This window comes from Nannospalax galili, unplaced genomic scaffold (genome assembly GCF_000622305.1).
Source record: "Nannospalax galili isolate Female #2095 unplaced genomic scaffold, S.galili_v1.0 scaffold23, whole genome shotgun sequence".
NCBI lineage: Eukaryota > Metazoa > Chordata > Mammalia > Rodentia > Spalacidae > Nannospalax > Nannospalax galili.
In genome coordinates this window covers 1,955,847-1,981,574 of record NW_008350771.1, presented here as the reverse complement: position 1 = coordinate 1,981,574, position 25,728 = coordinate 1,955,847, and the positions used below count along the sequence as shown (strand labels likewise).

The following is a 25,728-nucleotide window of genomic DNA, read 5'->3' as shown; positions in this document are numbered from 1 at the left end:
TAGCACCCACATGGTGACTAACAACATTTGTAACTCTTGGGGCATTGCATGACGCAGGTGCACTTACACACATACATTTATACACATAATAAATAATAAATAAAATAGTAAAAAAAAGAAAAAGTCACACTGCTTTACAGTCATGAAGGGAATGGCAATCAGCCTCTGAGGTCTGTTTTCTTTCTGTTCTGATGCCCTCTTCCTCCAGAATGACTTTGGGCTCTAAACAGGGACAGAGCTTAGCACTTTGTTATTTGAACACTGCTGCTGACACACCGCTCACAGGATGAATCTGTACCATTCTTAGGTTCTCTCTTTCATTTTCTTTTTTTCAGTCTTTTGTTGTTTTGAGATAGGGTCTCCCTGTAGCTCCAGCTGGCCTGGAACTCACTATATAGACCAGGCTGGCCTTGAACTCACAGAGATCTGCCTGCCTCTGCCTCCTGAGTTGGGATTAAAGGCATGTGCCACCACGCCTAGTGCCGGTGCCAGCTGGCCAAGATGGACAGTACCTGAAAGGGGGAGTGAGGATTGAAAGAAAAAACAAGAGACAGAGAAAAGATACTTGGGAGGGCTGACAGTCGAGACTGCAGCCCTGGTTTATTTTAGCTCCGCCTTTTTATACAGAAGAACATCAGAGATCTTAACTCAATTAACTTCAACAGCTGTTTTTCCCACCTGTATCTGAGGCGTGAGCTCCACCATATAAACACATTCCTCCTGACTTGGCAGATTAGGTACTGGTGTGCAAAACACAAACTCAGTAAACAAGCCTGCCACAGCTCAATGTACATAATGGATTAATAGCTCCCAACAGCCTGGCATTTCTTTCTTTTAAAAAAAATATTATTTTTTGTGTGAGTGTATTGCGTGCATGTATGTAAGTGTACCTGTGTCCTACAGTGCCCAAGGAGATTAGAAGAGGGCATTGGATCACCTGGAACTGGAGTTATGGGTGGTTGTTAGATGCCATGTGGGTGCTGGGATTCAAACCTGGGTCTTCTTCAAGAACAGCTAGTGCTCTTAATCACTGAGCCATTTCTCCAGACCCAACATCCTGTATATATATATATATATAGACAGTCTCCCTGTAGCCCCATCTGGCCTGGAACTCAATATGTAGACCAGGCTGGCCTTGAACTCACAGAGATCTCTGCCTCCTGAGTGCTGGGATCAAAGGCATGTACCACCACACCTGGCTGACATCAGTATTTTAAAAAATATTTTATTAATTTTTTTATTTTATGCGTATGAGGGTATTGCCTACATATGTGTTGTGCAATGCCCTCGGAGGTCAGAAGGCGCCAGATCCTCTGGAACTGGAGCTACAGATGGTTGTTAACCACCATGTGCTTGCTTGGAATTGAACCCAGGTCCTCTGCAAGAGCAGTCATTGCTCTTAACCGCGGAGTCATCTCTCCAGCCCAACATCAGTATTTTGTAAACCCAAGTAAGTGTCCAAGGACTTACTGTTTGAGGGCCTGCTACCACTTAGAGACAACTCCAACTTTTTTTTGGAAGAGGCCATATGAGGGATATGTCCTTATTCAGAGGGTAGCTCCTTTCTATATGAGGACCCAGCTTTGCTCCCCTCCAGAGGACCCAGTGTGTAATATACTATCTTGGACACTAGACACCAGACGCCAGACATATACACCTTGACTTTAGACTTCCTACCTAGCCTTTAGGAATATGAACTAATAAATTTCTGTTCTTCACGTTACCCAGTCTCAGGTCCTTTATTATAGCAATGCAAAATGGACCAAGACAACTTTTCTACCTTAGCCTCTTTGCTGTTCTCTCCACATCCACCTTTCTGACATGCAGAGTAGACTGTGTTTTACCTCTGATTCTTTTCATGGCCTCTCAAAACTCTCAGCTCAAACATCTGAAGACAGCCTGATTCTTGCCTATTTTCCCAGCCCTAGTCCCTAAGTCGAGCCCACTCATCATAGCTCCCTGGGATGCTGTATCATGTTTCCTCTGCCTGGGATCCCCCCACCCAACCCTTCTTCAGACTCCTTGTTCATTAAATTCAAACTGCAGATAGGGCTTTAAGGTCTTACATGAGTGAGAGCCTGGGTTTCATCCCAGCAACAAGAAAACTCACAAAAAGACAAAATCAAAACCAAGACCAACTATTAACAACAAGAAAAAACAAAAAGCAAAACAATAAAAAATGGCTAGAGAGATGGCTTAGTGGTTAAGAGTTCTGGCTATTCTCACAGAGGACCTAAGTTTGGTTCCCAGCACCCACGCGGGAGCTACTGCCTGTAACTCCAGTTTCAGGGATCTGACACCCTCTTCTGACCTCCACAGGCATTGCACACATGGGTGCACTTACATACATGCAGGCAATACACTCATACACATTAAAAAATAACTAAAATATGCAAAGCAAAGCAAAGCAAAGCAAAGCAAAGCAAAGCAAAGCAAAGCAAAGCAAAGCAAAGCAAAGCAAAGCAAAGCAAAGCAAAGCAAAGCAAAGCAAAGCAAAGCAAGGGAAACCCTGTCTCAAAAAAGCAAAGCAAAGCAAAGCAAAGCAAAGCAAAGCAAAGCAAATTAATTAGTGGGAAACCCTGTCTCAAAAAAGCAAAGCAAAGCAAAGCAAAGCAAAGCAAATTAATTAAACAAAACAACAAACCCAAAAGGATTAGGCCTGTGTCATCTCTTCCCAGAAACCTCTCATTTTCCTCAATCTAAGTAGTACCCCTCCTCAGGCTTCTCAGGTTACCTAACACCTAACATGCTAAGTTGTGATCCGGCCTCTGTCTCTTGAGGACAGGTGCTGCTGGCCCCACCATCCCCTTGCTGCCCAGTTTCTGGTAGTTCCCAGTTCTTAGAATGATAAATGAATAATTCTAAGCTTATTTGTTTGTAAGAAAATCTCGTATAGCCCAGACTGACCTCAAACTCACCATGTAGTGGAAGACTGATCTTGAAGCCCTAGTCCTCTTCCCTCCCCGCCAAAGTGCTGGAATTACAGTTTCAGTTTTGGTTCTTGTGTTTGAACATCTCTGACAAGTATGTAAAGTCCTTTGGTGGCCAAAGGCAGCCATTTCTTTCACCCTGCTGCCTCTGCTAGGATGGAACAATGGGAATCTGGGAATCGCTGCTGTTTGCCTCTTGGTAACTGAGATTGGGTGAGTTTTCTGGAGACTACAGTGGCTGACCGGATTAAACGTCTTCAATTCTACTCAGTTATCCTAAAGCAAGTTGCAGAGAGCCTGGAGAGCTCGCTTAGTGATTGAGCGCACTAACTGTTCTTGCAGAGTATCCGGGTTCAATTCCCAGCACCCGCATGGCAGCTAACAACCGCCTGTAACTCTGACGGCCTTCTGACCTCCACGGGTGCACTTACATACATGCAGGCAATACACATAAAATAAAAATAATAAATACAAATATCTTAAAAACCCCTTTCTTAAAAGCAAGCTGAGCTGCAGAGATCCTGTGTTCTGCTCCTAGCACGCATTTCTAGACGATGAGGGCGGACTCGGTTCTTCACAGCATCTTGAAAGGCAGGTGAGGTTTCCTCCCTCTGGCCCTGGGCCAAGGAAGAAAAGCAAGTGCAGCCGGGATATCCTGGAATGCTGGTATCAGCTGGAAGGAAGTTCTGCTCAGGCACGTGGCCTGCCGCACGCAGGTTGGAGCCTGCAGTGGGGACAGCTCTGGAGGACCTGCGGCTGCCCAGGGATGATCCTGAGGATGGGGCTGCTCCAGTGGCTGACGTTCCTGGCCCTCTGGGGAGTATCAGGGGCTGAACCAGGTAGGGCGGCAGGCAGGCCTGCTCTGTCTTTGTTTTGTACTATGAACTGGGGTGGGGTCTGGGCTGCTAGAAGCTGCTTGGTGGAAGCTGTAAGTACTGCTAAAAATAGCAAAGCGCTCGGGGTTGTGGGGGGTGAAAAAAATAGCAAGGCAAATTAGAGTTAAAAGAGTTAGACAGCCATCAAAGGTATAGTTTGTGGCCTAGGGATACACCTCAGTTGGTGTATAGTGAGTTCAATGGCAGCCTAATATGCATGAAACACTGTCTCAAAAAGAGAAAAAAAAATGCAGTTTGAGCCAGAAGACTTTAAATGGGAGCAGCAGCAAGCCAGGGGCAGGACACTGACTTTGCCAGCGGAACACTGACTAGGGTCTGGGACAGAAGAGCCAGCCACTGGTGGAGGGAGCAGATTCATGAACTTCATTAAACGGTTGGTTGAAGGCTGGGGTGTAGCTCAGTGGTACCGTGCTTGCCTAACATGCACAAGGCCCCAGGTCCCATCCCTGGCACTGCAACAAAGAAACAAAAACATTGGTTAAGGGCCAGTGAGACGGCTCAGTGGGTAAAGGTGATTGATGCCCAGCCTGACAACTTGAGTTCAAGTCCCTGAACCTACATGGAGAAAGGAATAAACTGACTTCTGCAAGTTGTTCTAATACACACATTCCATGGCTTTTGCCCTCCTCATAGATAAATGTAAATAAAATAAGAATGAAAACATTAGTTAAAACTCTTCTCTGCCCCATGGGTTATTCTAGGAACCAGGAAGAAGGCAGAAAAGAAAGTTCAGGTCCTCACAGAACATTCCTTCACCTGGGAAGAAGCAAACAGCAATCAAAAAGAAAACCCCAATAAGTGAGAGAGAAAAATGCATAGTATTTCGGAGATAATTAGTGGCACAGATAGAAAAAAATAGAACAGGGAGGTGGGGCGTATGGGGTGGGCAATGTGCACAGAGTGGCCAGAGGCTTATCTAAGTGCCTTCTAAGTGTCTTCTACTTCACCACTTGCTTTAAAAACATTGTTGTATAAGCAAGGCGTGGTGGCGCACACCTGTAGTACCAGCACTTGGGAGGCAGAGGCAGGTGGATCTCTGTGAGTTGGAGACCAGTCTGGTCTACATAGTGAGTTCCAGGCCAGCAGGGGCTATAGGGAAACCCTGTTTCAAAAAGAGCAAAAAAAAAAAATGTTGCTTATTTTCTTTTTGAGGCCAGGTCTAGAAAGGTAGCCCAGACTAGCCTTGAACTCGTGATCCTCCTGCCATGGCCTTCCAAGTGCGGGAATTTCAGGTGTGTGTGTGTGTGTGTGTGTGTGTGTGTGTGTGTGTGTGAGAGAGAGAGAGAGACAGGGTCTCCCTGTAGCCCTGCCTGGCCTAGAACTCACTGTATAGACAAGACTGGCCTGGCCTTGACCTCACAGAGATCTGCCTGCCTCTGCCTCATAAGTGCTGGGATTAAAGGTTACTTTTATTTATTTAGTTTTAATTTTATCTGTATGGGTGTTTTGCCTACGTGTATGTAAGTATACCACATGTGTGCAGTGCCCACAGAGGTCAGAAGAGGGTATTGGATCCCTTATAACTGGAATTACAGATGATTGTTAGCCCTTATATGGGTGCTGAGAACAGAACCTGGGTCCTCTGCAGGAGCATCTAGTGCCCTTAACCAGTGAGCCATCTCTCCAGCCCCTCTTTCACTTTTAAAATGTTTTCTTAGGGGCTTGTGTGGAGGCCAGAGGACAACTTCTAGGTCTCAGTTCTCTCCTTCCACCATGTGGAGCCTGGGGATTGAACCCAGGTCATCAGGCTTGGTGGCAAGTTATCTACTGGCTGGATGATGAACTTCCTCCTCCTCCTCTTCTTCTTCACATGAAATCTCAGGAAGCTCACTATGTTGCCTGTGCCCCCTGGCCTTGCCTTGAACTCCTGGACTCAAGTGATCCTCTTGCTGTCTCCTAGGTAGCTGGGACCACTGGCACATACCATCATACCTTGGCTTCATTTGATTTGGGGCCCCAGTAGAGTAGGTACTATCACATTCATTTTACAGATGAGGAGAAAGAGACCCTTGAAGGACACATCCCGAAATCCCACCAGCAGGTCAAACTCTGTGGAAAGCTGCCTTAAACTTCATGCCTTCCTGGTGGATTTTTTTTAGGGACTATCTTTTATATTTTCTTCAACTTTGCTGGAATGAACACATATATAGTTTTAAAACAAAAGTAAATTTTAAAAAGTATTCTGGGTAGGGGGCCTTGAGAGATGGCTCAGCGGTTAAGAGCACTGGCTGCTCTTGCAGAGGATCTGGGTTTGGTTTCCAGCACTCACATGGCAGCTAACAACTGTCCATAACTCAAAGTCCAGTGGATCTGACATCCTCTTCTGTCCTCTGTGGGCATTGTACGACATAGGTGCACATACAGACTTAAAAACTTAAAATAACAAATAAAAACCAGGCATGGTGGCACATGCTTTTAATCTTAGCACTTAGGAGGCAGAGGCAGGTGGATCTTTGTGAGTTCAAGGCCAGCCTGGTCTACATAGTGAGTTCCAGGCCACCTGGGGCTACAGGGGAGACCCTGTCTCAAAATGACTGAAAAAATAAATAAATGAAATATTTAAAAAAGAAATAATGATTTATGGGTGTGTTAGTTACTTTTCTGTTGCTGTGATAGAAACACTGACCAAAGCAATTTATAGAAGGAAGAGTTTATTTGAGCTTACAGTTCCGGGGAATTACAGTTGGTCACAGCAGGGAGGCATGGTGGCTGGAGGTGGCTGGAGCAGGAGCAGGAGCAGCAGAAGCTAAGCTCTCACATCGTCATGCAGGCACAGGAAGCAAGAAAGCAACTGGAGATCTGGCAAGGCTTAAGAACTCTCTAAGCCCACCCCCAGTGACATGCTTCCTCTAGGATAGCCACACCTTCTAAAACCTCCCAAAACAGCACCACCATCTGGGGACAAAATGTCCCTACGTGGGACATTTTCATTCAAACCACCACATTCCACCCCCTGGCCCCTGTTGGCTCATGACCATATAAAATGCAAAGTGCATTTAGTCCAATTTAAAAGTCCCCATAGTCATTATCAGTCTCAATACTATTCAAAAGTCCACAGTCCAAAGTCTCTTCTTACACTCAGTTAAATATCTTAACTGTAAGCCTCTATAAAATCAAAAGACAAATTACATACTCCCAGCATACAGTGGCACCAAATACACATTACCATTCCAAAAGGGAGGAATGGAGGCACAGTAAGGAAATACCAGACCAAACAAGACTGAAAACCAGCAGGGAAAACACCAAATCCAGTAGCTCCATGTCCAACTTCTGGGACTTTACTTCCGAAGGGCTTAGATGGCTCAGCCTCTCTAGCTTTGCTGCGAGCAACACACATCTCTCTCTTGTGTTGGTACCACTCCCTGTGTGCAGGTCTTCTTGGCAGATGCTTCACAGCTCTTTTGGGGGGTCTTTTGGGGGGTCTCCATTGCTAACCAGGCTTCACCTTCACAGCTTCATGCAATGGCCTATCAGTGTCTTCTCTAGACAGGGAAGCCCCTGCTGCATGCTGCCTGGCCTCCGAGGATCTCTCTGAAACTGCGGAGGAAGAATTGATGACCCCTTCACTCTTGCATCTTTCATGTCTCTAAAGCCAGCACCAGGTGAATGACACTGCCAAGTTTGACTGCAAGTTTGGGATGGACCCCAGCTTGCTTTGTCCATTTTAGAAGATTTTTTCTTCAGTGGCCCTTGCAGCATTTTCCTTTCTTGAGTTGGAGGCTTAACTGGGTGTCGTCTTGCCTTTAGTTTAAGTCTCAGTCTCTAGGCCCCTCCTTAATCACTTTAATCTCCTTTCTCCTTATCAAAGAGCACATGCCAAGGTGCCAACATTTATCTTCCTAGTTCTCTTTTTCATCCAAACTGTATTTCTTTTTGCCCCATTTGCTCATTTTTACTGTAGATCTGCATAATATTCACAATTAATATCCATGCCACCATTTCTACATTAGGCTGTCTTGAAATTTCTTCTGCCAGAGAAATCATTTCATTGCTTTTCAACTTAGCCTCAGACAAGCTTTTAGGTTGAGGGCAGATGCCAGCCAGACTCTTTGCCAAAATAAATATCTCAAGTGCTGTTTAAGTCCTTATTTCCCTCTGGAACTACATGGTTCTCAGCACTGCTTTATTCTAGGTGTTTACCAGAATGGTCTGTTAAGCTCCCCTTACAGCAGTCAACTGCTTTTCTAGCCCAAACTTCCAAAGTCTTCCACATTTCTTCAAAACCCCACATGGTCAGGTTCTTCACAGTCAACAGCCCACTCTCTGGTACCAATTACTGTGTTAGTCACTTTTCTGTTGCTGTGATAGAAACACTGACCCAAGAAATTTATAGAAGAAAGAGTTTATTTGAGCTTACAGTTCCAGGGGAATTATAGCCCGTTATGGTAGGGAGGCATGGTGGCTGGAGGTGGCTGGAGCAGGAGCAGCAGAAGCTAAACTCTCACATCATCACCAGGCACAGGAAGCAAGAGAGCAACTGGAGATCTGGCAAGGCTTAAGAACTCTCTAAGCCCACCCCCAGTGATGTGCTTCCTCTAGGATAGCCACACCTCTAAGACCTCCCAAAACCACCATCATCTGGGGACAAAATGTCCAAATACTTGGAGCCTGTAGGGGACATTTTCATTCAAACCACCACAATGGGTAATAGTAACTCATGAATAATAATGAAGATTAGATTACTTTTTGTTTTATTTTTAAACTATTTAATTTTAATTTTATGTATGTGTTTTGCATGCATGTATGTAAGCACACCATGTACATGCAATGCCTGTGAAGGTCAAAAGAGGGTGTCAACCCCCTGGAATTGGAGTTATAAATTGTTGTTAGCTACCATGTGGGTGCTGGGAACCAAACCCAGGTCCCTCTGCAAGAGCAGACAAGTGCTCTTAACACTGAGCCATCTCTCCAGTTCCATGTTTGTTTGTTTGAGACAGGGCCTTGATAGGTAGTCCTTGCTGGCCAGGAGCTCACTGTGTAGACCAGGCTAGTTTAAAATTTTTATGAGATCCTCTTGCCTCAGTCTCCTGTGTGCAAGGATTACAGGTGTGTGTTATGGTCAGCTAATGATATAGTCATTTAGAAATTTGGCAGTCCTCTCTCTCTCTCTGTCTCTCATTCTGTGTTTATTTATTTTTGTGTCTATGAATGTATTAACTCTAGGTGTTTAAGTGCACCTGTGTCATACAATGCATTGGAACCCCTGGAATTGGAGTTATGGACAGTTTTTAGCTGCTATGTGGGAGCTGGGAACTGAACCCAGGTTCTCTGAAAGAGCATCCAGTGCTCTTAACCACTGAGGTATCACTCTAGCCCCCTATGCTCTCTTTTTAAACTTTTTTTATTGATTTATTTTTACTTTATGTGTATGAGTGTTTTGCCTACATGTCTGGGTACATCCATGTCATGCAATGCCCATGGAGGCCAGAAGATGGCATTGGATCCCTTGGAACTGGGTTAATAGATATTTGTTAGCCTCCATGTAGGTGCTAGGAATCGAACCCAGGTCCTCTGTAAGAGCAGCCTGTGCTCTTAACCACTGAGCTATCTCTCTAGCCCCTTTTTTTGTTTTTTGAGACAGTCTTATGTAGCTCAGACTGGCCTCAAACTGGCTGTGTAGTCAAGGCTGGCCTTGAACTCCAAATCTCCCTGCTTCCACCTTCTAAGTGCTAGGATTACAAGGGTGTATCACCATTCCTGATACTGCTTACCTTTTTAAAAATTCAAGTGAGTTGGTGCATGCCTTTAATCTCAGCACTTAGGAGGCAGAGGCCAGTGGATCCCTTATGAATTTAAGATCAGTCTGGTCTTCATAATGAGTTTCAGGTCAGCCAGCTACATAGTGAGACCCTGTCTCAAAACAAACAAGTAAATAGTTCCTTACCGTAGAAGACTCAAAGCCAAGCATGGTGGCGCATACCTTTAATCCCAGCACTTGTGAGGCAGAGGCAGGCGGATCTCTGTGAGTTCAACGCCTGGGCTATAGGGAGACCCTGTCTCAAAATGACCAAAAAGAGAAAAAAGAAAAGAAAGACTCAAAAGAAGCAACATGAGTCTGTATAAAGTCTCTGCATTTTAACAAGATCTCTGGGTGAGGATTCTGCTCTTTGTTTTTGTTTTTGAGACAGGGTCTCACTATGTAGCCCTGGCTGGCCTGGAACTCACCATGTAGAACAGGCTGACCTGGAACTCACAAAGATCTGCCTGCCTCTGCCTCCTGAATGCTGGGGTTAAAGGCATACAGTGCCACACCTGGCTTTTTTAAAAAGATTATTTATTTTAGTGTGTCCATGTGAGTGTATGTGTGAGCATGTAGAGGCCAGAAGAGGACTTTACGTGTCTTCCCGTATCGCTCTCCGCCTATTCCTTTGAGGCAGGATCTCTTCTTGAACTTGAGGCTTGTGTTTTCTCAGCTAGACTGGCAACCAGCAAGCCCCAGTGATCTTCCTGACTCTACTTCCAACAGCACTGGGGATACAGGCCTCTGAAGGACATCCATCTTGTTGTGTGTGTGCTAAGATTCCAAATTCAGGGTCCCCATAATTGCATGGCAAATGCTCTTAAAAATTGAGTCATCTCTCCAATCCCTTTGGTTTTTTACTTAAAACATTTTATTATTTTTATTTTATGTGTAGGAGTGTGTTGCCTGCATGTATGTAAGTGTACCCATGTTGTGCAATGCCCACAGAGGTCAGAGGAGGGCTTTGGATCCCCTAGAACTTTGGTCAGTGAGGGGTTGCAGGCAGTTGTTAGCTGCCATGTGGATGCTGGGAATCGAACCCAGGTCCTCTGCAAGAGCAGCCAGTGCTCTTAACTGCTGAGCCATCTCTCTAGCCCCCTTCCCTTCATTTTGTTTCTGAGACTGAGTCTCATGTAGCCCAGGCTAGCCTTCAATTTGCTATGTGGTTAAGGATGATCTTGATCCTCCTGTCTTCATCTCCCAGGTGCTGGGATTTAGGTGAGCGCCATCACACCTGGCTACCCTGTTTTCTTAGGAATAGCAGCCATTTTCCTGGCATTAAAGCTAACAGTCATGCTGACACTGTTCTGCCTTCAGAGTCAGAGAGGCTGGCTTTGGATTTCATTTTCCTCATCTGCCAAGTGAGTGTGTGAATCCTCACTTCAGCCAGTTATGATGGCATACACTGCCAGTTATATCAACTACTTGGACAGCTGAGATGGGAAGGTCACCTGATCCAAGGAGTTTGAGGCTAGTCTGGACACCATAATACGACCCATCTTCAAACAAGGCAGTGGAGAGAGGGCTTGGGGGGTGGTTTAGTGATAGAGCAACTTGCCTATCTTGTATGAGTCCCTGGGTTTGATTCTTAGCACCACACACACCCAGAAAGATTATTGCTACCATATAGAAGGGCTGCAGAGGTGAGATGAGGTGGACACGTAGCTCCAGGAGCTTAATGTGTTCTGGGGTCTTCTTGTTCCAGTGTTCCACATTCCAGGCAGTGCTGTAGCTGTGAGAACCAGAGGAACAAGTCATGCTAACACTCAGAAGACAGGTGATGATCAGCAAGGTCATCTCATCAGTGAGAGTGCAAGGAGGGAACAGAAGATGGGGAGGCAACAGCTCTGAACCAGATAGGCCTGGGGAAGGGTTCCCTGAGATAAGGAAGGCTTCTCTGAGGAGGTGACCTTTGGACTATGACCTGAACAAGGAGGAGGGAGCAGCCACAGGATGACCTGGGTGATGCAGGGATGGGGTCCTGGGGGGAGAAAGAGATGTGGCTGAGAAAGTATCAGGGTGAGTGGCAGACAGCATCACTGAGACTCAGACCTCCACTGTGAGGAACCTGGAGCCCTCTGTATTTCTCTCTTCTTGTACATTCATGATTCTGGCTTCTCCTGGCATCAAGCCTTCAGCACACACACACACACACACACACACACACACACACACACACACCCTACTCAGAAGAGCTAGGAAGGCTGGAGGCTGGGCATAGTTTCATTGTTACTAGAAACTGACAAGTGACATGGCTTTGCCACCAGCTAGAACTTTCTGGACTGGAGCAATGCTCACTGCAGCTGACATCAGAGAGACCAAGCAGCTGGTGCCTGTGGTTAATTGAGAAATAGCCTCCTTGGGGCTCAGCACTAGCTTCTTTCCAGGTCTTTAGACGACCAGGCCTCTTGTATCAGCCTGGCCAGCTCCACCTGAGGCTTGGATACAGGAATGACCCAGCAGATGCTCAGGTGCTTGGAAAGCCCACTAGCTCTGTCCACCTGCTGATTAGAATGAAGTACTGAGTTCCTTAACTCTGGCTTAGGGTTTTGCCCCCATAGGAATAATTTCAAATGTATTAGGGATTGTAGTCTGCGTGAAAAGGTTAAACCCCCTCCCTCCCCTTTATAAAGACTTGGCTGGGCATGGTGGCGCACACTTTTAGTCCCAACACTCCAGAGGCAGAGGCAGGCGAACCTCTGTGAGTTCAAGGCCAGCCTGGTCTACATAATGAGTTCTAGACCAGTTGGAGCTACAGGGATACCCTGTCTCAAAGAGACAAAAATAAATAGTCAATTTGGGTTCAAAGAACAAAATGCAGGCAGCTACTGTCAACCAAGACACCTATGTAAAACAGCAAGGTTCGGGGTTCACTCCATGAGCAATCACATTGCCCTGGAGAGAGTCAGCCATAGGACACCTGCCAGTGGCCACATGATCTCAGGCACGTGGACCTTTGAACCTTTGCTTCCTCATCAGTAAAGTGAGGATAGTAATCCTGCCTTCCCAGGACTTCCCAGGGCTTCCTAGGGCTTCCCAGGGCTTCCCAGGGCTTCCCAGGGCTTCCCAGGGCTTTCCAGGGCAGGTCATCTGTGACACACATGGGAGGGGTAATGATTTGCTTAATCAGTCATTTATACTTTAGTGTAAGCAAGTTTCAGATCCTTTCCTGAGACCAGGTGTAGGTCAGAAGATCTTGCAAGATCTCAAGAGAATCTGAGAAAAGTTGAGTCAGGGCCTGTCTTAGAGTCACATTCATATTCTGGCCCCAGGCTGAGGCTCAGCTTCCTCTTCCTAGGGGAAGGATGTTGACCGGTGACTCCGAGTGATCCAGGAAGTGGAGAAGGAAGTGACAGCTGTGGTGGAGAGTGAGACAGTCCTAGACATCTCCTTTGTCTCAGCCAGAAACACAGGCTTATCCAGCAGAAGCTGTACCTGTTCGACTGTCTCTTGATGAGCAGTCATCAAGAGCTGATGTACACCTGTAGTCCCAGTACTTGGTAGATGGAGACAGGAGGGTCTTGAGTTCAAGGCCAGCCTGGGTTACATTTAAAAAAAAAGGACCTGGGTTTGATTCCCAGCACCCACATGGTGGCTATCAACCATCCATAGCTCATTACAGGGGATCCCATGCCCTCTTCTGGTTTCCACAGGCATTGCATGACACATAATATTAAAAAAAAAAAATTCTGTTTCCATAAAAAGAAAAACTGCCTGTGGCAGACCGGGTGCTGGGATACATGAGAAACTCACTCCATCTCTCCTGCTTCCTTTCTGTGTATTACAACAGCTCCCCTTGGTTTGAAGCTAAATCCAGGTTTCAGTCAACCACTTCAGCAAACAGGCCCTTCCTTCCCAGTGGCATGAGCGGTGGCCCCGAATCCAGCAAGAACACCTGCAGGAGCACCTCAGCCCACTGAAACTGCATCCTTTCCTCCTCTGGTCTGCTTCCCTTGTCTCATTTCCACACATATTCCTCTGGGTTTGCTGGTCTTCATTAGCAAGATCTCCCAACTCATTTGGGTATAAGCCTTCTACCCTAGGTCAGATTTTTGCTCATATTTCACTGGGATATGCCAGGGCCTGAATCTAGTGATAGTCTCAGAGAGTGACTTAGCTTGCCCAAGGTCATACAGCTCATGGGTGGCTCCAAAGCCTGAGTGCTTAATTCATACATTCTTTTCACCTTGCAAGCCAGCACCCTGCTCATCCCTTCCAGGGTCATATGGCCCCATCCCTCATGCTGCTGCTATGGGTGCTGGGGTGGGTGCTAGGATGGGCGATGGAAAGGGCCTTGTCAAAAGGTCACAGGCTGGGGACAGAGTGAAGCTGTTCTCTGCTCTGGGCGAAGCCAGGACATGGAACTCCTTGAACCCCAGTGCTCAGAGGAGTGTGTTCACCTGTGCAGTGCCCTGTCCCCAGCCCAGGTTTCCCTGGGCTTCCTCCCCATCCAGCCTTAGGGAAGGGACCAGCATTGAGGGAGATTCTCTTTTCTTGCAGGGAAGTTCTGGCACATAACTGACTTGCATCTTGACCCCAGCTACACAGTATCTAAAGACCCCCTCCAGGTATGCCCATCAGCCGGCTCCCAGCCAGTGCCCAGTGCGGGCCCCTGGGGTGACTACCTCTGCGATTCTCCTTGGGCCCTCATCAATTCCTCCATCTATGCCATGAAGGAGATTGAGCCACAGCCAGACTTCATTCTCTGGACGGGGTAAGAACAATCCTGTGCAACATGCCAGATAGGCCCTCTACCAGCCTCATACCTTTTTATCCTCATTTCAGCCCAATGTCCAGGCCTTACATAATTTGCCCAAGGGACCCTGACTGATTCCAAAGACTGCTCTCAACCTCGAGTCTCCCAACCTCTGCATACACAGGTGCACTGAGGCTGGAGACATGGAGAACTCCTAGGTTTTAAGCTGGAATGAACACTAAGCTGCTCTTTTGGAAGCTAAGACCTAAGCTCAAAAGATTCAAATACAGGGAAGAAAGAAGGGACCTGGACTGAAAGTGGTCCAGCACTGGCCAAGCATCCTAGTCAGCTGCTGTGTATCCTTGGGCTGTCTGGAGCTCTGGAGAGTGCTTACTAGTCAGTGTGCTGCTGAGCACGGGATGGGGGATAACTTGGGGGGTGCTTTCCCTCGGTCATAGAGACTTAGTTTCTGTTGCTTCAAGGATGCTGTGAGAATTGCTGCTTTCCTGGGACTTTGCCCTCTTTCCCTTATTCGCTCCTTCAGTTAGTAGGTCAGCCTGTCACATGGTCAACCCTGGGGTAGACATTGAGGTGGTAGACACAGGAACTTGCCTTCAAGGAGCTCTAAGGCTTGCGGGCCATATAGAAAAGCCTATCAACCATTACATCTCAGCAAGGAGAGAGGGTCACCTGGGGGGATGTGGGAACTGCATGGGGCACCTGACTCATGTGGCAGGACTGGAAATGACTTCCTATAGGAAGTAGTGAATCAGGAAGCTGGTGAGGAAAGCCAGGGGCTTGGTCTGGATGCTCTGCTAGTGTCAAAGGACACTTCTAAGAGGTAGGATGATGCTCTTGGCTATCCTTCACTGTGATGTGGGTGTGACAGGAATGATCCTCCGTCCCAGTTGGTGGGTGGCAGGGGAGGGGTGGCTATACTCTTAAGGGATGTGCATTGTCTTAGGAGGGACCTGGACAGTCCTCGGTTCTTTGGGTCCAGGAATTACTGGAAGATAGGAGTGAGCTTTAGTTCATGACTTTGAATTCCCTCCAGGGGTCTTGCTGGGTGTGCCTCTGATATCTCTGAGAAGGGGTCCTTGGAGAAATGTATAACACTCTGAAATACAGAGTCCTTCTAGGAAAGGCACTGAGTAATTCATGATCCTTTCCATATGCAACATTTTTCTAGATGCCTCTGGAACCTCGTAGAGGTGAATGGCACTGGATGAGAGATCTCTGGGGCCTGTTATAGCTCTCCAGTCATAAAGAAATTTGATAGGACATCTTGGAGGGAACTGCAGTCCTTTGGAAGATATTTTGTAGAAATTGGATGTGTTTTCTATCAGACAATTAAGGGGGAAAAAGTTTGGGTCCCAAGGAGTTGTCAAGGCTAAACAGTTCCTCTTGCTGCCCTAATAAGGTCTTGGAGATAGAGAAGGATATAATGTAGCCTAGCACAGGCTCTGGGGCCAGGATGACTGCATTTCCTCCTGCCATTTTATAGTTTTATACACAGATACAGTAACTTTTCTGTGCCTTGGTGTTGCACGAAATTTTCTTCCATTTTCCCTTTTTGGGAGGCATGCCCTCCCAAGGCCCCAAGGCTCACAGATTAACATAAGACATTTTTAGTTTGAGTATTGCATGGTTCTTTATGGTAGGGAGTGAGAGGATGACTTACAAGAGCGTGGTGTGCTCCGATCGCTTTCACACCCTGCCCACAGTCTCCCTGAGCTTTTGCCCGCCCCAGGTCTATCTCGCTTCCATGCTTGCAGGATGCACCCGCCATTTGCCCCAGAGGCCACACACACTTCCTTTTTCCCATTCTAATCTTGCCACCACGATAACTCTGCTGGTTGCTAGGCTCCACCCTTCTTCCCAGGGTGCCCTGTGCTTGCTGGTAGCTCTCGCTTTTTGGAGGAATAAGTGCTTTCTGGGCTACACTCCAACCCCTTTCTTCTGGCTCTTACAGTCTTTCTGCCAATTTTCTGAAAGGGTCTCTGAGCCTTAGAAGGGGTGACATTTGCAGGGTGATCTCTCTTGTATCATGGTGAGACAGCGACTTCTTGGGCCTCCCCATCATTCGTCTTCAAGATGTGGTGGCTGTCTATCACAGTGGTGTTTCCCCTACTATAAAGACAAATGGAAGGAAGTAGACATCTAAACAAACATGAATGTAAATACAAATGCCTAGAAGATATCCCAGTAGGTGTGCTGTATTCATTAAACAGTATACTTGCAACAACTTGCCTGCTGGGGTCTGTAGCCTTCTCTGACACAGGGGGTTGGCCTGGTCTATAGTACTAGATGTGTGTTCCATCCTAGAAGCAGGCCTTATCCAATTAGAAATTTGTCAGTTGTACGTATGTTAGTCAAACCATTATTGCACTTGCAGGCATTGCTTGGCATGTCCATAGTGTGCAGCATGTGGGGTCCATTGTTGAGTAGACTCATAGGGGATTCTTTCTTCCCCAACCATCTGCATAGCACCTTCTGGTACTATGAAAGCCATCCATCCAGTGGCATGGAGTTTTTGGCTTAGTCTCAGCTCCATCTCTTCTTCCCCTGTGCTCACATCATGGAGCATCTTCAGCAACATGGCCTTACCGACCTTTCTAGTGTGCAACCGACATTAGTGGCAATAGCACTGGTGAATTTGAGGACCTCTAGGATCTCTCTGACCAACAGCTCATAGAGGGACAGCCCACCCCTGGTACTGTAGTTTTTCTTAACAGTTGCATAATTTTGGGAGCCTCTGTTTTTATCTTACCTAACCATAAAATTCCCAAGAATCTTACAGCTATAGCTGGCCTTTGTTTCTTCAGATATCTTTCAAATTGGTTTCACACCTGTAAAACACTCAAAGGTTAACATCATATATTAAATCAATCATAGACAAAGTCTAACATAGCATGGAAAAGTTTTATCCATTCATATTAATTGCTTTCTCCATAGATCTTTGCTAGGTACCACAGCATGGGTAAGAGGCATTAATTTGGTTCGTTCTTTACTATCTTTAGTTATCCCTTTGGAGTCATTCTGAATTCTGGGGATCTTACATGGAGTCTCTTTGTAGTCTTTTATCCTTGATACACTTACAGGTGCTGGCTCTAGTTGCCTGACCCTGCACCAGGCTAAGGAGGCTGGGGGTTTCTCTTGTCCCTGCTGCACTTGTTGATTCCCTGAGTCAGGTAGGCCCTGGGACTGCCTCCTAACTGTAGCCATATCTGTTGTCTCTCCATTGACCCATATCTGGCTGCTGAGGGAGGCCCTGGTGGGAAAAACTGTCTCTACCACTAGTTTAGCCTTTATCAGGAGAGAAATGCACCTTATTTAAGCTTTGGGGATCCTTAACCACCCCTGGGACAGCTTTTATCCTTTGAATGCCTTTTGTAAACTGTTCTTCTGGTTTTAAAGCCCTCCAGAAACTCCTTAGTACCTAATTTGGTTTTCTATCAATTTTTTCTTTGGGAATTTGGGCTCTACATAAGTCTTGCCACGTTTGTCTTTGAGTAACCCAAACGGACCATTTCTTCTGTCTGGTCTTTTTTATCTCTCTTGCAGGGTGTTCCGTTGTTCTACAGACACATTTTACATGCTGGTCAGAGTCGCTTAGATCTGCAAAAGCCTCTCTCACTTTACAAAGATCCTGTCCCATTAAAGGACTTAGCAAAGCCATTAAAGCTCTGTACCATTCTTGAGGTCCCAGTTGAATTAAGCTTTCCTTTATATCTCTGGTGAACAGTCTTATCTGGCCCAGTGAACTGGATATCATATATTGCTTTTCTCATACCTACTTCTCTCAGTAATGCCTGTCCCTCCTTTATAGTCCTCTAGCCCCTGTTAGTTATGGGAGTTTCCATTGGTGATGACCATGTATCTTTAATACTTTGCACCAGCCATCCCGTTAACAACTGCTACCCCCAGAATTGGCCTAGGTTGAACAGCCTATGTCACAAGGACGGATGTGTGGTTATATAACTCAGCTGTGAAGCTTCTGAAGGATTTAGACTGATGTTATTTGCTCCTATGTCCCATACCCTCATGAGCCATGTGGTGAGGGGCTCTTTCATTGCTTGCTTTTAAGGTTTTTCTAGTTTTAACAGCTCTAGTATGGAATATTTTCTAGCTACAATACCATTAGCTCTTTCCCCTTTTTGTATCAAAGGTTGAATCTGAGGAGCAGCTTTAACTACTTTTATTTTTTAAATTTTTTTATTTTTTTGGTCTTTTTGAGACAGGGTCTCCCTATAGCCCCAGCTGTCCTGGAACTCACTATGTAGACCAGGCTGGCCTAGAACTCATAGAGATCCTCCTGCCTCTGCCTCCCGAGTGCTGGGATTAAAGACGTGTGCTACCACGCCCAGCTAGCTACTTTTAGGTCGCTTCTTTTTTCATTACTGTCTTTTTTCCTGGGTCATTTAACTTCACACAAGTTAAAATGTCCTGTTTTTTTTTTTTTTTTTCTCTCAAGCTCTTGGGCTGAAACTGAGTCTGCCAGTAACTCCCTAGCTTTTTCAGGTTCCCCAGCCTTGGGCAAATCTTTTATTATGCATAGTGGCACGCCCTGTCCCTGGGTTCTCTGCTTGTGTCCCCTTTGAGAATTTTTTCTAGGTTTTCTATGACCTTTAAAGAGTTGTCAGACCCATGTGGCGGCAGACCCCATTTTTTTTAGCAACTGCACTATTTCTTCACATTTACAACACAGCTGTGGCCTTGGGATTTTTCCCTTTGTTTCTGTCAGCATCTGTGTCACCTGCGTCATTCTAATTACATATTTCATGATCCATTGTATAATGCACGTGAGCATAGCTAGCCCCCTTAAGCCTATGGGGTTTGGCCCCTCTCTCCTCTGGGTTCTGCCAGCTTCTTGTGATGGGTCACATTATCTCACAGGACTCCTTGTGAGGATCCATCTCTGCCTTTCTGGATTTGGGAATCTGAGCCCAGCTCCCTTTTGATTGGCTCACCAGACACTGCTGGAACTGGCTGCTGTCCCAGCCCTACATCCCCAAGTTCTTGGACTCCTGTGGTTTGATTATCTGGCTGGACTATGCCAATTGTCGCACTAAATTTTCTTCCCTTTTCCCTTCTTGGGAGGTTCCATGCATGCCCTCCCAAGGCTCCAAGGCTCACAGATGAACATAAGACATTTTTAGTTTGGGTAGTGCACAGTCCTTTATGGTAGGGAGTGAGGGGATGACTTACAAAGAAACCACTCAGTAGCACTACCCACAGTCTCCTTTAGCTTTCTCCTGATCCTGGTGGGCCCGCAGTCTCACCCCAGGTCTGTGAATGCCCCATCTCACTTCCATGCTTTCAGGATGCCCCTGCCATTCACCCCTATGGCTGCATACACTTCCTCCCCCCCTTTCTGATAGGTAGGAATGTTGGAGAGAGCGAGCAGCGGTGCGGATGGAGGAGGCACCGAGGCACAGATGGAATTCTCAGCAGGATACAGATTTATTTCACACGGGGCACCTTTCCCTCGGGGAAGGGAAAGATGTCAGTTTTTTTTAAGGGAAGGGAAGGGAAGGGAAGGGAAAGATGTCAGGGAAGGATGAGATGTCAGGGAAAGATGTCCGGGGAAGATGTCCGCCCATGGGTTGTGAGCTGGGACTTTATATATGGGGGCTTTAGGGTGTGGAAGGGGGGAATGTTTGGGGGAGAAATCAGGGAGGGGGAAGCAGGAAAAGCCTGGCTCCATTCAGTCTGCCAGGTGGGATTAGGATCTTGAAGTGTTTACTTTTTCTCTCTTAAGATAAGAGAAAAGCTTGTTGTGATAAACAGCTTCTAAAATCTCTGGTTAACAGGTAGAATCTGCTTATCTTATCTTTGGAGGTCAGAGGAAAGGCAGGCTGCTTCTCAGCAGAGTTTGTTTCCCTTGACTCCAAAGGTCAAGGTGAGGTCCCTGTTGGGGAGGGGAGAAACTGCTGCTATTTGGAACCCTAACACTTTCCAATCTTGCTGCCAAGCTAACTCTGCTGGTGGCTAGGCTCCACACTTCTTCCCAGGGTGCCCTGCACTCACCCATAGCTCATGCTTTTTGGAGGAATAAGTGCTTTCCAGGCTACACTTAGTTTCTTTCTTTTGAAGACTTTTTTTTTTAGCTTTTAAATCATGCGCGTGCATGTGTGGGTATGTGCACATGAGTGCAGGTGCCCACAGAGCCCAGAGGCATCTGATTCCCCAGAACTGAAGTTATAGGCAGTTGTGAACCATCCAACATGAGAGCTGGGAACCAAACTTGGGTCTTCTGGAAGAGCATTGCATATTCTGAACTGCTGAGCCATCTCTCTAACCCCTGTATTTTGGTTTCTTTATCTGTCATATGGACTCAACAATAGAAACTATGTTGTAGGGTTTTTATGGGGACAAAAATCAGTGAATATGTCTACTGTATTGGCTTTTTTTTTGTTGCTATAACAAATTACCTGAGCCTGGGTGCCTTATTATCTTGTAGTTCTGAAGATTCAAGAACACGGTGCTGGCCAGGCGTGGTGGCACATGCCTTTAATCCCAGCACTTGGGAGGCAGAGGCAGGCAGATCTCTGTGAGTTCTAGGCCAGTCTGGTCTACAGGGAGACCCTGTCTCAAAAAGACCAAAAAAAGAGTACAGAACATGGTGCTAGCATCTGCTCACCCCTTCTGAGGGCCTTCTATATCACAAAGTAGATGGAATTGTGGGGAATGTACATGCAAGAAAGAAAAAGCAGTCTTGTGGCAGGACCAGAAGCTAGAAAGACTTGTGAGCCAAGCTTGCTCTAGGTTTTTTTGTTTTTTGATCTTTTTGAGACGGGTTCTCCCTGTAGCCCCAGATGGCCTGGATTTGCTGTGGAGACCACGCTGGCCTTGAACTCACAGAGATCCACCTGCCTCTGCCTCCCGAGTGCTGGGATTAAAGGTGTGCACCACCATGTCTGGCCAGCTTGCCCTTGTTATAATAATCCACCTTCTCAGGAATTAAGCAGGGTTCTACTCCAACGAGGACTACATGAATCCTTTGGTCCACCCTGCCATCACCTAATCACCTTCAACTACTTAAAGTTTCTATTCCTCCCAAGATCAGCATACTGAGAATCAGGCTTTCAGCACATGAACCCTTAGAGTTCCTCCTTAAACTGTAACCGTGCCGTAACAGCTGTACTACAATGCACCCGGCATAAAATAAGCCTCTGTGAACCCCTAGTTGCACTAAAAATTGCTATTAAACTGATAAACTTCTCTGGACAGCAGCTATGTCACTCAGCCTGGTCCACTGAGGCCTTAGGATTTAGATTTCCTTGGATTCTACCTGTCCCTCAAACCCCACCTACTGCCCTTTCCCTTCCTTCTTCCCTCATGTTTCTGAGCACTTTGAAATGAACCAAGAGTTTAGGTCAGTTGAGTGAGGGACGAAATGGGCCTGCGGCAGGTCCTGGGCCTGCCCTAGAAAAAAATACATGAATCTAGTTCCAGTCTTCTTAGAACTGTCTAGGGATGGGCCTATGGACGGCTTAGTGGGTGAGAGTGCTTGCCACCAACAATAACATACACACACACACACACACACACACACACACACACACCCTACTAATAAACTATGGGCTGGAAGCCGGGCATGGTGGTGCACGCCTTTAGCTCCAGCACTTGGGAGGCAGAGGCAGGCGGATCTCTGAGAGTTCAAGGCCAGCCTGGTCTACGAAGCAAGTTCCAGGTCAGCTGGGGCTACAGGGAAACCCTGTCTCAAAAAAAACAGAAAAGAAAAAAAATGGGCTGGAGAGATGGTTCAGTGGTTAAGTGCTGGCTGCTCTTGCAGAGAACGTGGAGTTTGATTCCTAGCACCTACATGGAGGCTAACAACTGTCAGTAACTCCAGATCCTGGGGATCCAACAACTTCTGGTATCCATGGGCATTGATTGCATGCATGTGGCAGAACACTCATACACATAAAAATAAATAGATAAATAAATAAATATTTTATTTATTATTTTTATTTTGTGTGTATCTCAGCGGTTAAGAACACTGACTGTTCTTGCAGAAGACCCGGGTTCAAATCCCAGCACCCACATGGCAGCTAACAACTGTCCCAGGGGATCCGACAGCCTCTTCTGATCTCTACGGGCATTGCACAACATGAATGCACTTACCTACATGTAGGCAATACATGCATTCACATTAAAAAAAAAAGTGTAATGAGACTAAGGTGTAACTATATGCTACTTGAATTTTTTTTCTTTATGTCTTTTTGAGACAGGGTCTCCCTGTAGCCCCAACTATCCTGAAACTCACTATGTAGACCAGGCTGGCCTTGAACTCACAGAGATCCACCTGCTTCTGCCTCCCAAGTGTTGGGATTAAAGGCATGTGCCACCACACCCAGCATAAATAAATATTTTAAGAAGAAAAAAATAATAACACCTGACATGATGGCATACGCTTTTAATCCCAGACTCAGGAGGCAGAGGCAAGCAGATCTCTGTGAGAATGAGGCCAGCCTCAGGCTGGTCTGCATAATGAGTTCCAGGTGGATTGAGACTAGGGAGACTCAAAAAAAAAAGGGCTGAAGAGATGGCTCAGCAGCTAAGAGCACTAACTGCTCTTGCAGAGGTCGCAGATTCAAATCCCAGCACCCACATGGCAACTAACAACTGTCTGTAACTCCAGTTCCAGGGGATCTGATGCCCTATTATGACCTAAATGGGCATTGCACGGCACAGGTGTACTTTACATACATGCAGGCAAAACACTCATACACATAAGAAAAATAGAAAGAACAGGGCCTGAAGAGATGGCTCAGCAGTTAAGAGCACTGATTACTCTTGCACAGGACCAGGGTTCTATTCCCAGCACCCACATGGCAGCTACGAACCGTCCTTAACTCCAGTTCCAGGGGAATCTGAAGACCTCTGCACCCAGGGGCACTTATGGCCATGCAGGCGATACACTCATACACATAAAACAAAAATGATAAATACAATTTTTTTTTGTCTTTTCAAGACAGGGTCTCCCTGTAGCCCCAGCTATCCTGGAACTCACTATGTAGGCCAGGCTGGCCTTGAACTCACAGAGATCCGCCTGCTTCTGCCTCCCAAGTGCTGGGACTACAGGCGTGTTGCCACCACGCTTGGCTGATAAATAAAATAAAAAAAAATAGAACAATAAAATAAATAAACAATTCTGAGCCCCTTAAAAAAGGGAGAGGGGACTGGAGATACGGCTCAATGGTTAAGAGTACTGGCTGCTCTTGCAGAGGACCCAGATTGGGTTCCCAGCACCTACATGGTGGCTCACAACTGTCTGTAACTCCAGTTCCAGGGGATTTGATGCCCTCTTCTGACCTCCATGGGCATTGAATGGCATGGGTGCACTTACATACATTCAGGCAATACATTCATATACATAAAATAAAATTAATAAAACATTTAGAAAGATAATAAAATAATGCTAATGACAACCTAATTGCTGCTGTTTTATACCAGCTATTCCTTATTTTACAGAGGTGCTAATAGAGGCTCAGACAAGATGCCACACCAGCCCAGGGAGTCACAGCAGGCAAATGGTAGAGCCTGGATTTGAACTCAGTCCTGTCTGACTGCATTCTAGTTCATCTACCCGGGGTCATGTAGACATCTGCAGACCAAGTCTACAGCCTTCTTCTCACTGCAGAATTGTTCCTTCCTCTTCTCTTGTCCCTTCTCGAGTTGCCCACCCCAGTGGACTTGCTGGTGTTTTACAGGGATGACACACCACATGTGCCCAACGAGAGGCTTGGGGAGGCAGCTGTGTTGGGAATTGTGGAACGCCTGACCAACCTCATCAGAGGGGTCTTTCCAGGTAAGACCCCACCAATTGACCTCCACAGTGCTTGCTGAACCCCAGGTGGGGTTGGATCCTCAACCTGCAAAAAACACAGGAGGGAGGGCGAGAGACAGTTCCAGTTCCATTCTGTTTGTGCTATCCGCCTTCACTTTATTGTTGGTCTTGCCTGTCTAGTGTGGTAGAGTGGCTGAAATTGCAGGTATGTGAAGCAGTACAAGAAAAACAGCATCAACAACAACAGGCCTCAGATTTGATTCTGCCATACTTTAGACAGGTAATCTCTCTGTTCTCTCCCTGTGAAAAAGGGGAAATTATGGTACCTGCCCTGTGAGCTGTTACGAGGATGAAGTAAGAGTTTATTCACTCATTTAGTCAATCAACAAATATTTACTGAGCTTTTACTGTGGAAAGTGGGGACATGCAATGAGTAAAATAATGGAACAGTGTTGAACAGGGGGACACACTTTCATAAAGATAAAGCCTCTGCTTGTAAGGAGCTTGGCCCTCAGCAGCAGTGCACAGGTTTTTGTTTTGTTTTGTTTTAGGTACTGGGGCTAACCCTAGGGCCTTGTGCTTGCTAGGTTAGGCAGGTATTAGAATACCCCAGCCCTTTCTTTACTGTTTACTTTGAGACAAAGTCTCACTAAGTTCACCAGGCAGGTCTTAAATTTGTAATTCTCTTGCTTCAGACACCTGAGTAGCTGGAATTATAGGCTCCCACCACCAGGCTCATCTTAGATAGGTTCTTTTATTGAGCTTTTGTACATTTCATACAACAGTTCTTAATAAAATTTAGACCCCCTCCCCAATCCATGCCTTCCATCCTCTGCTGGAGCTCATGTGTCTTTTTTTTTTTTTTGTCTATTTGAAGCAGGAAGACCCAGCTGTCCTGGAACTTACTATGTAGACCAGGCTGGCCTTGAACTCACAGAGATCTGCCTGCCTCTGCCTCCCAAGTGCTGGGACTACAGGCGTGTGCCACCATGCCCAGCTCAAAATTTTTTCTTTTTGTTTGTGGTTTTTTTTGTTGTTTTTTGGTTTTTTTTTTTTTTGGTCTTTTTGAGACAGGGTCTCCCTGTAACTCCAGCTGTCCTGGAACTCACTATGTAGATAGGGGTGGCCTTGACCTGAGAGGGACCCCCCTGCCTCTGCCTCCCGAGTGCTGGGATTAAAGACATGCGCCACCACACCCATTTTTTTTTTTTTTTTTGGTGTTTTTCAGACAGGGTCTCCCTGTAACCTGAACTCACTATGTAGACCAGGCTGGCTTTGAGCTCATAGAGATCTGCCTGCCTCTGCCTCCCAAGTGCTGGGACTACAGGCATGCATCACCACATCCAGCCCACTAAACCTCATGTTTTCCACTATACATGTTGAGTCCTATTCAGGCAAGCATTTGTACCCAGATGCCCTTTCGTGCAAATTCATCCACTAGGGTCTGGTCGGCCTACTTGAGATCATCGGTATGGCCTACTCTCCCTCACCCAGTAGTGATCAGTCTCCAATAATTCCCGACTTGCTACCCATTTCCCTCACTCCACTCTGGGCCCTTGTCTGATTGAGTTGGCATGGGTCCTGTGCTTGATGCCACCATTGCCATAAGTTCATATGTGTAAGCTTCCAATGGCCTGAAAGCCTCTGCTTCCCTATGTTCCTAGACCAAA

At 46.4% G+C, this 25,728-nt stretch overlaps 1 protein-coding gene across 2 annotated transcripts in view; it reads left to right on the top strand.

Annotated features, from left to right (window-relative positions):
* The first annotated feature begins 3,700 nt into the window (after positions 1–3,700).
* Smpdl3b (sphingomyelin phosphodiesterase acid like 3B) overlaps positions 3,701–25,728 on the top strand; it is a 35,516-nt gene continuing 13,488 nt past the window's right edge. Inside the window, exons 1-3 of one of the 2 annotated variants that reach the window (XM_008847974.3) lie at positions 3,701–3,769; positions 14,067–14,280; positions 23,982–24,079. In XM_008847974.3, coding sequence (XP_008846196.1) covers positions 3,709–3,769; positions 14,067–14,280; positions 23,982–24,079 — 373 coding nt within the window. In that variant the 5' untranslated portion in view covers positions 3,701–3,708. The remainder of the gene's footprint in view (positions 3,770–14,066; positions 14,281–23,981; positions 24,080–25,728) is intronic. The other variant, XM_029570859.1, reaches the window with a different exon arrangement.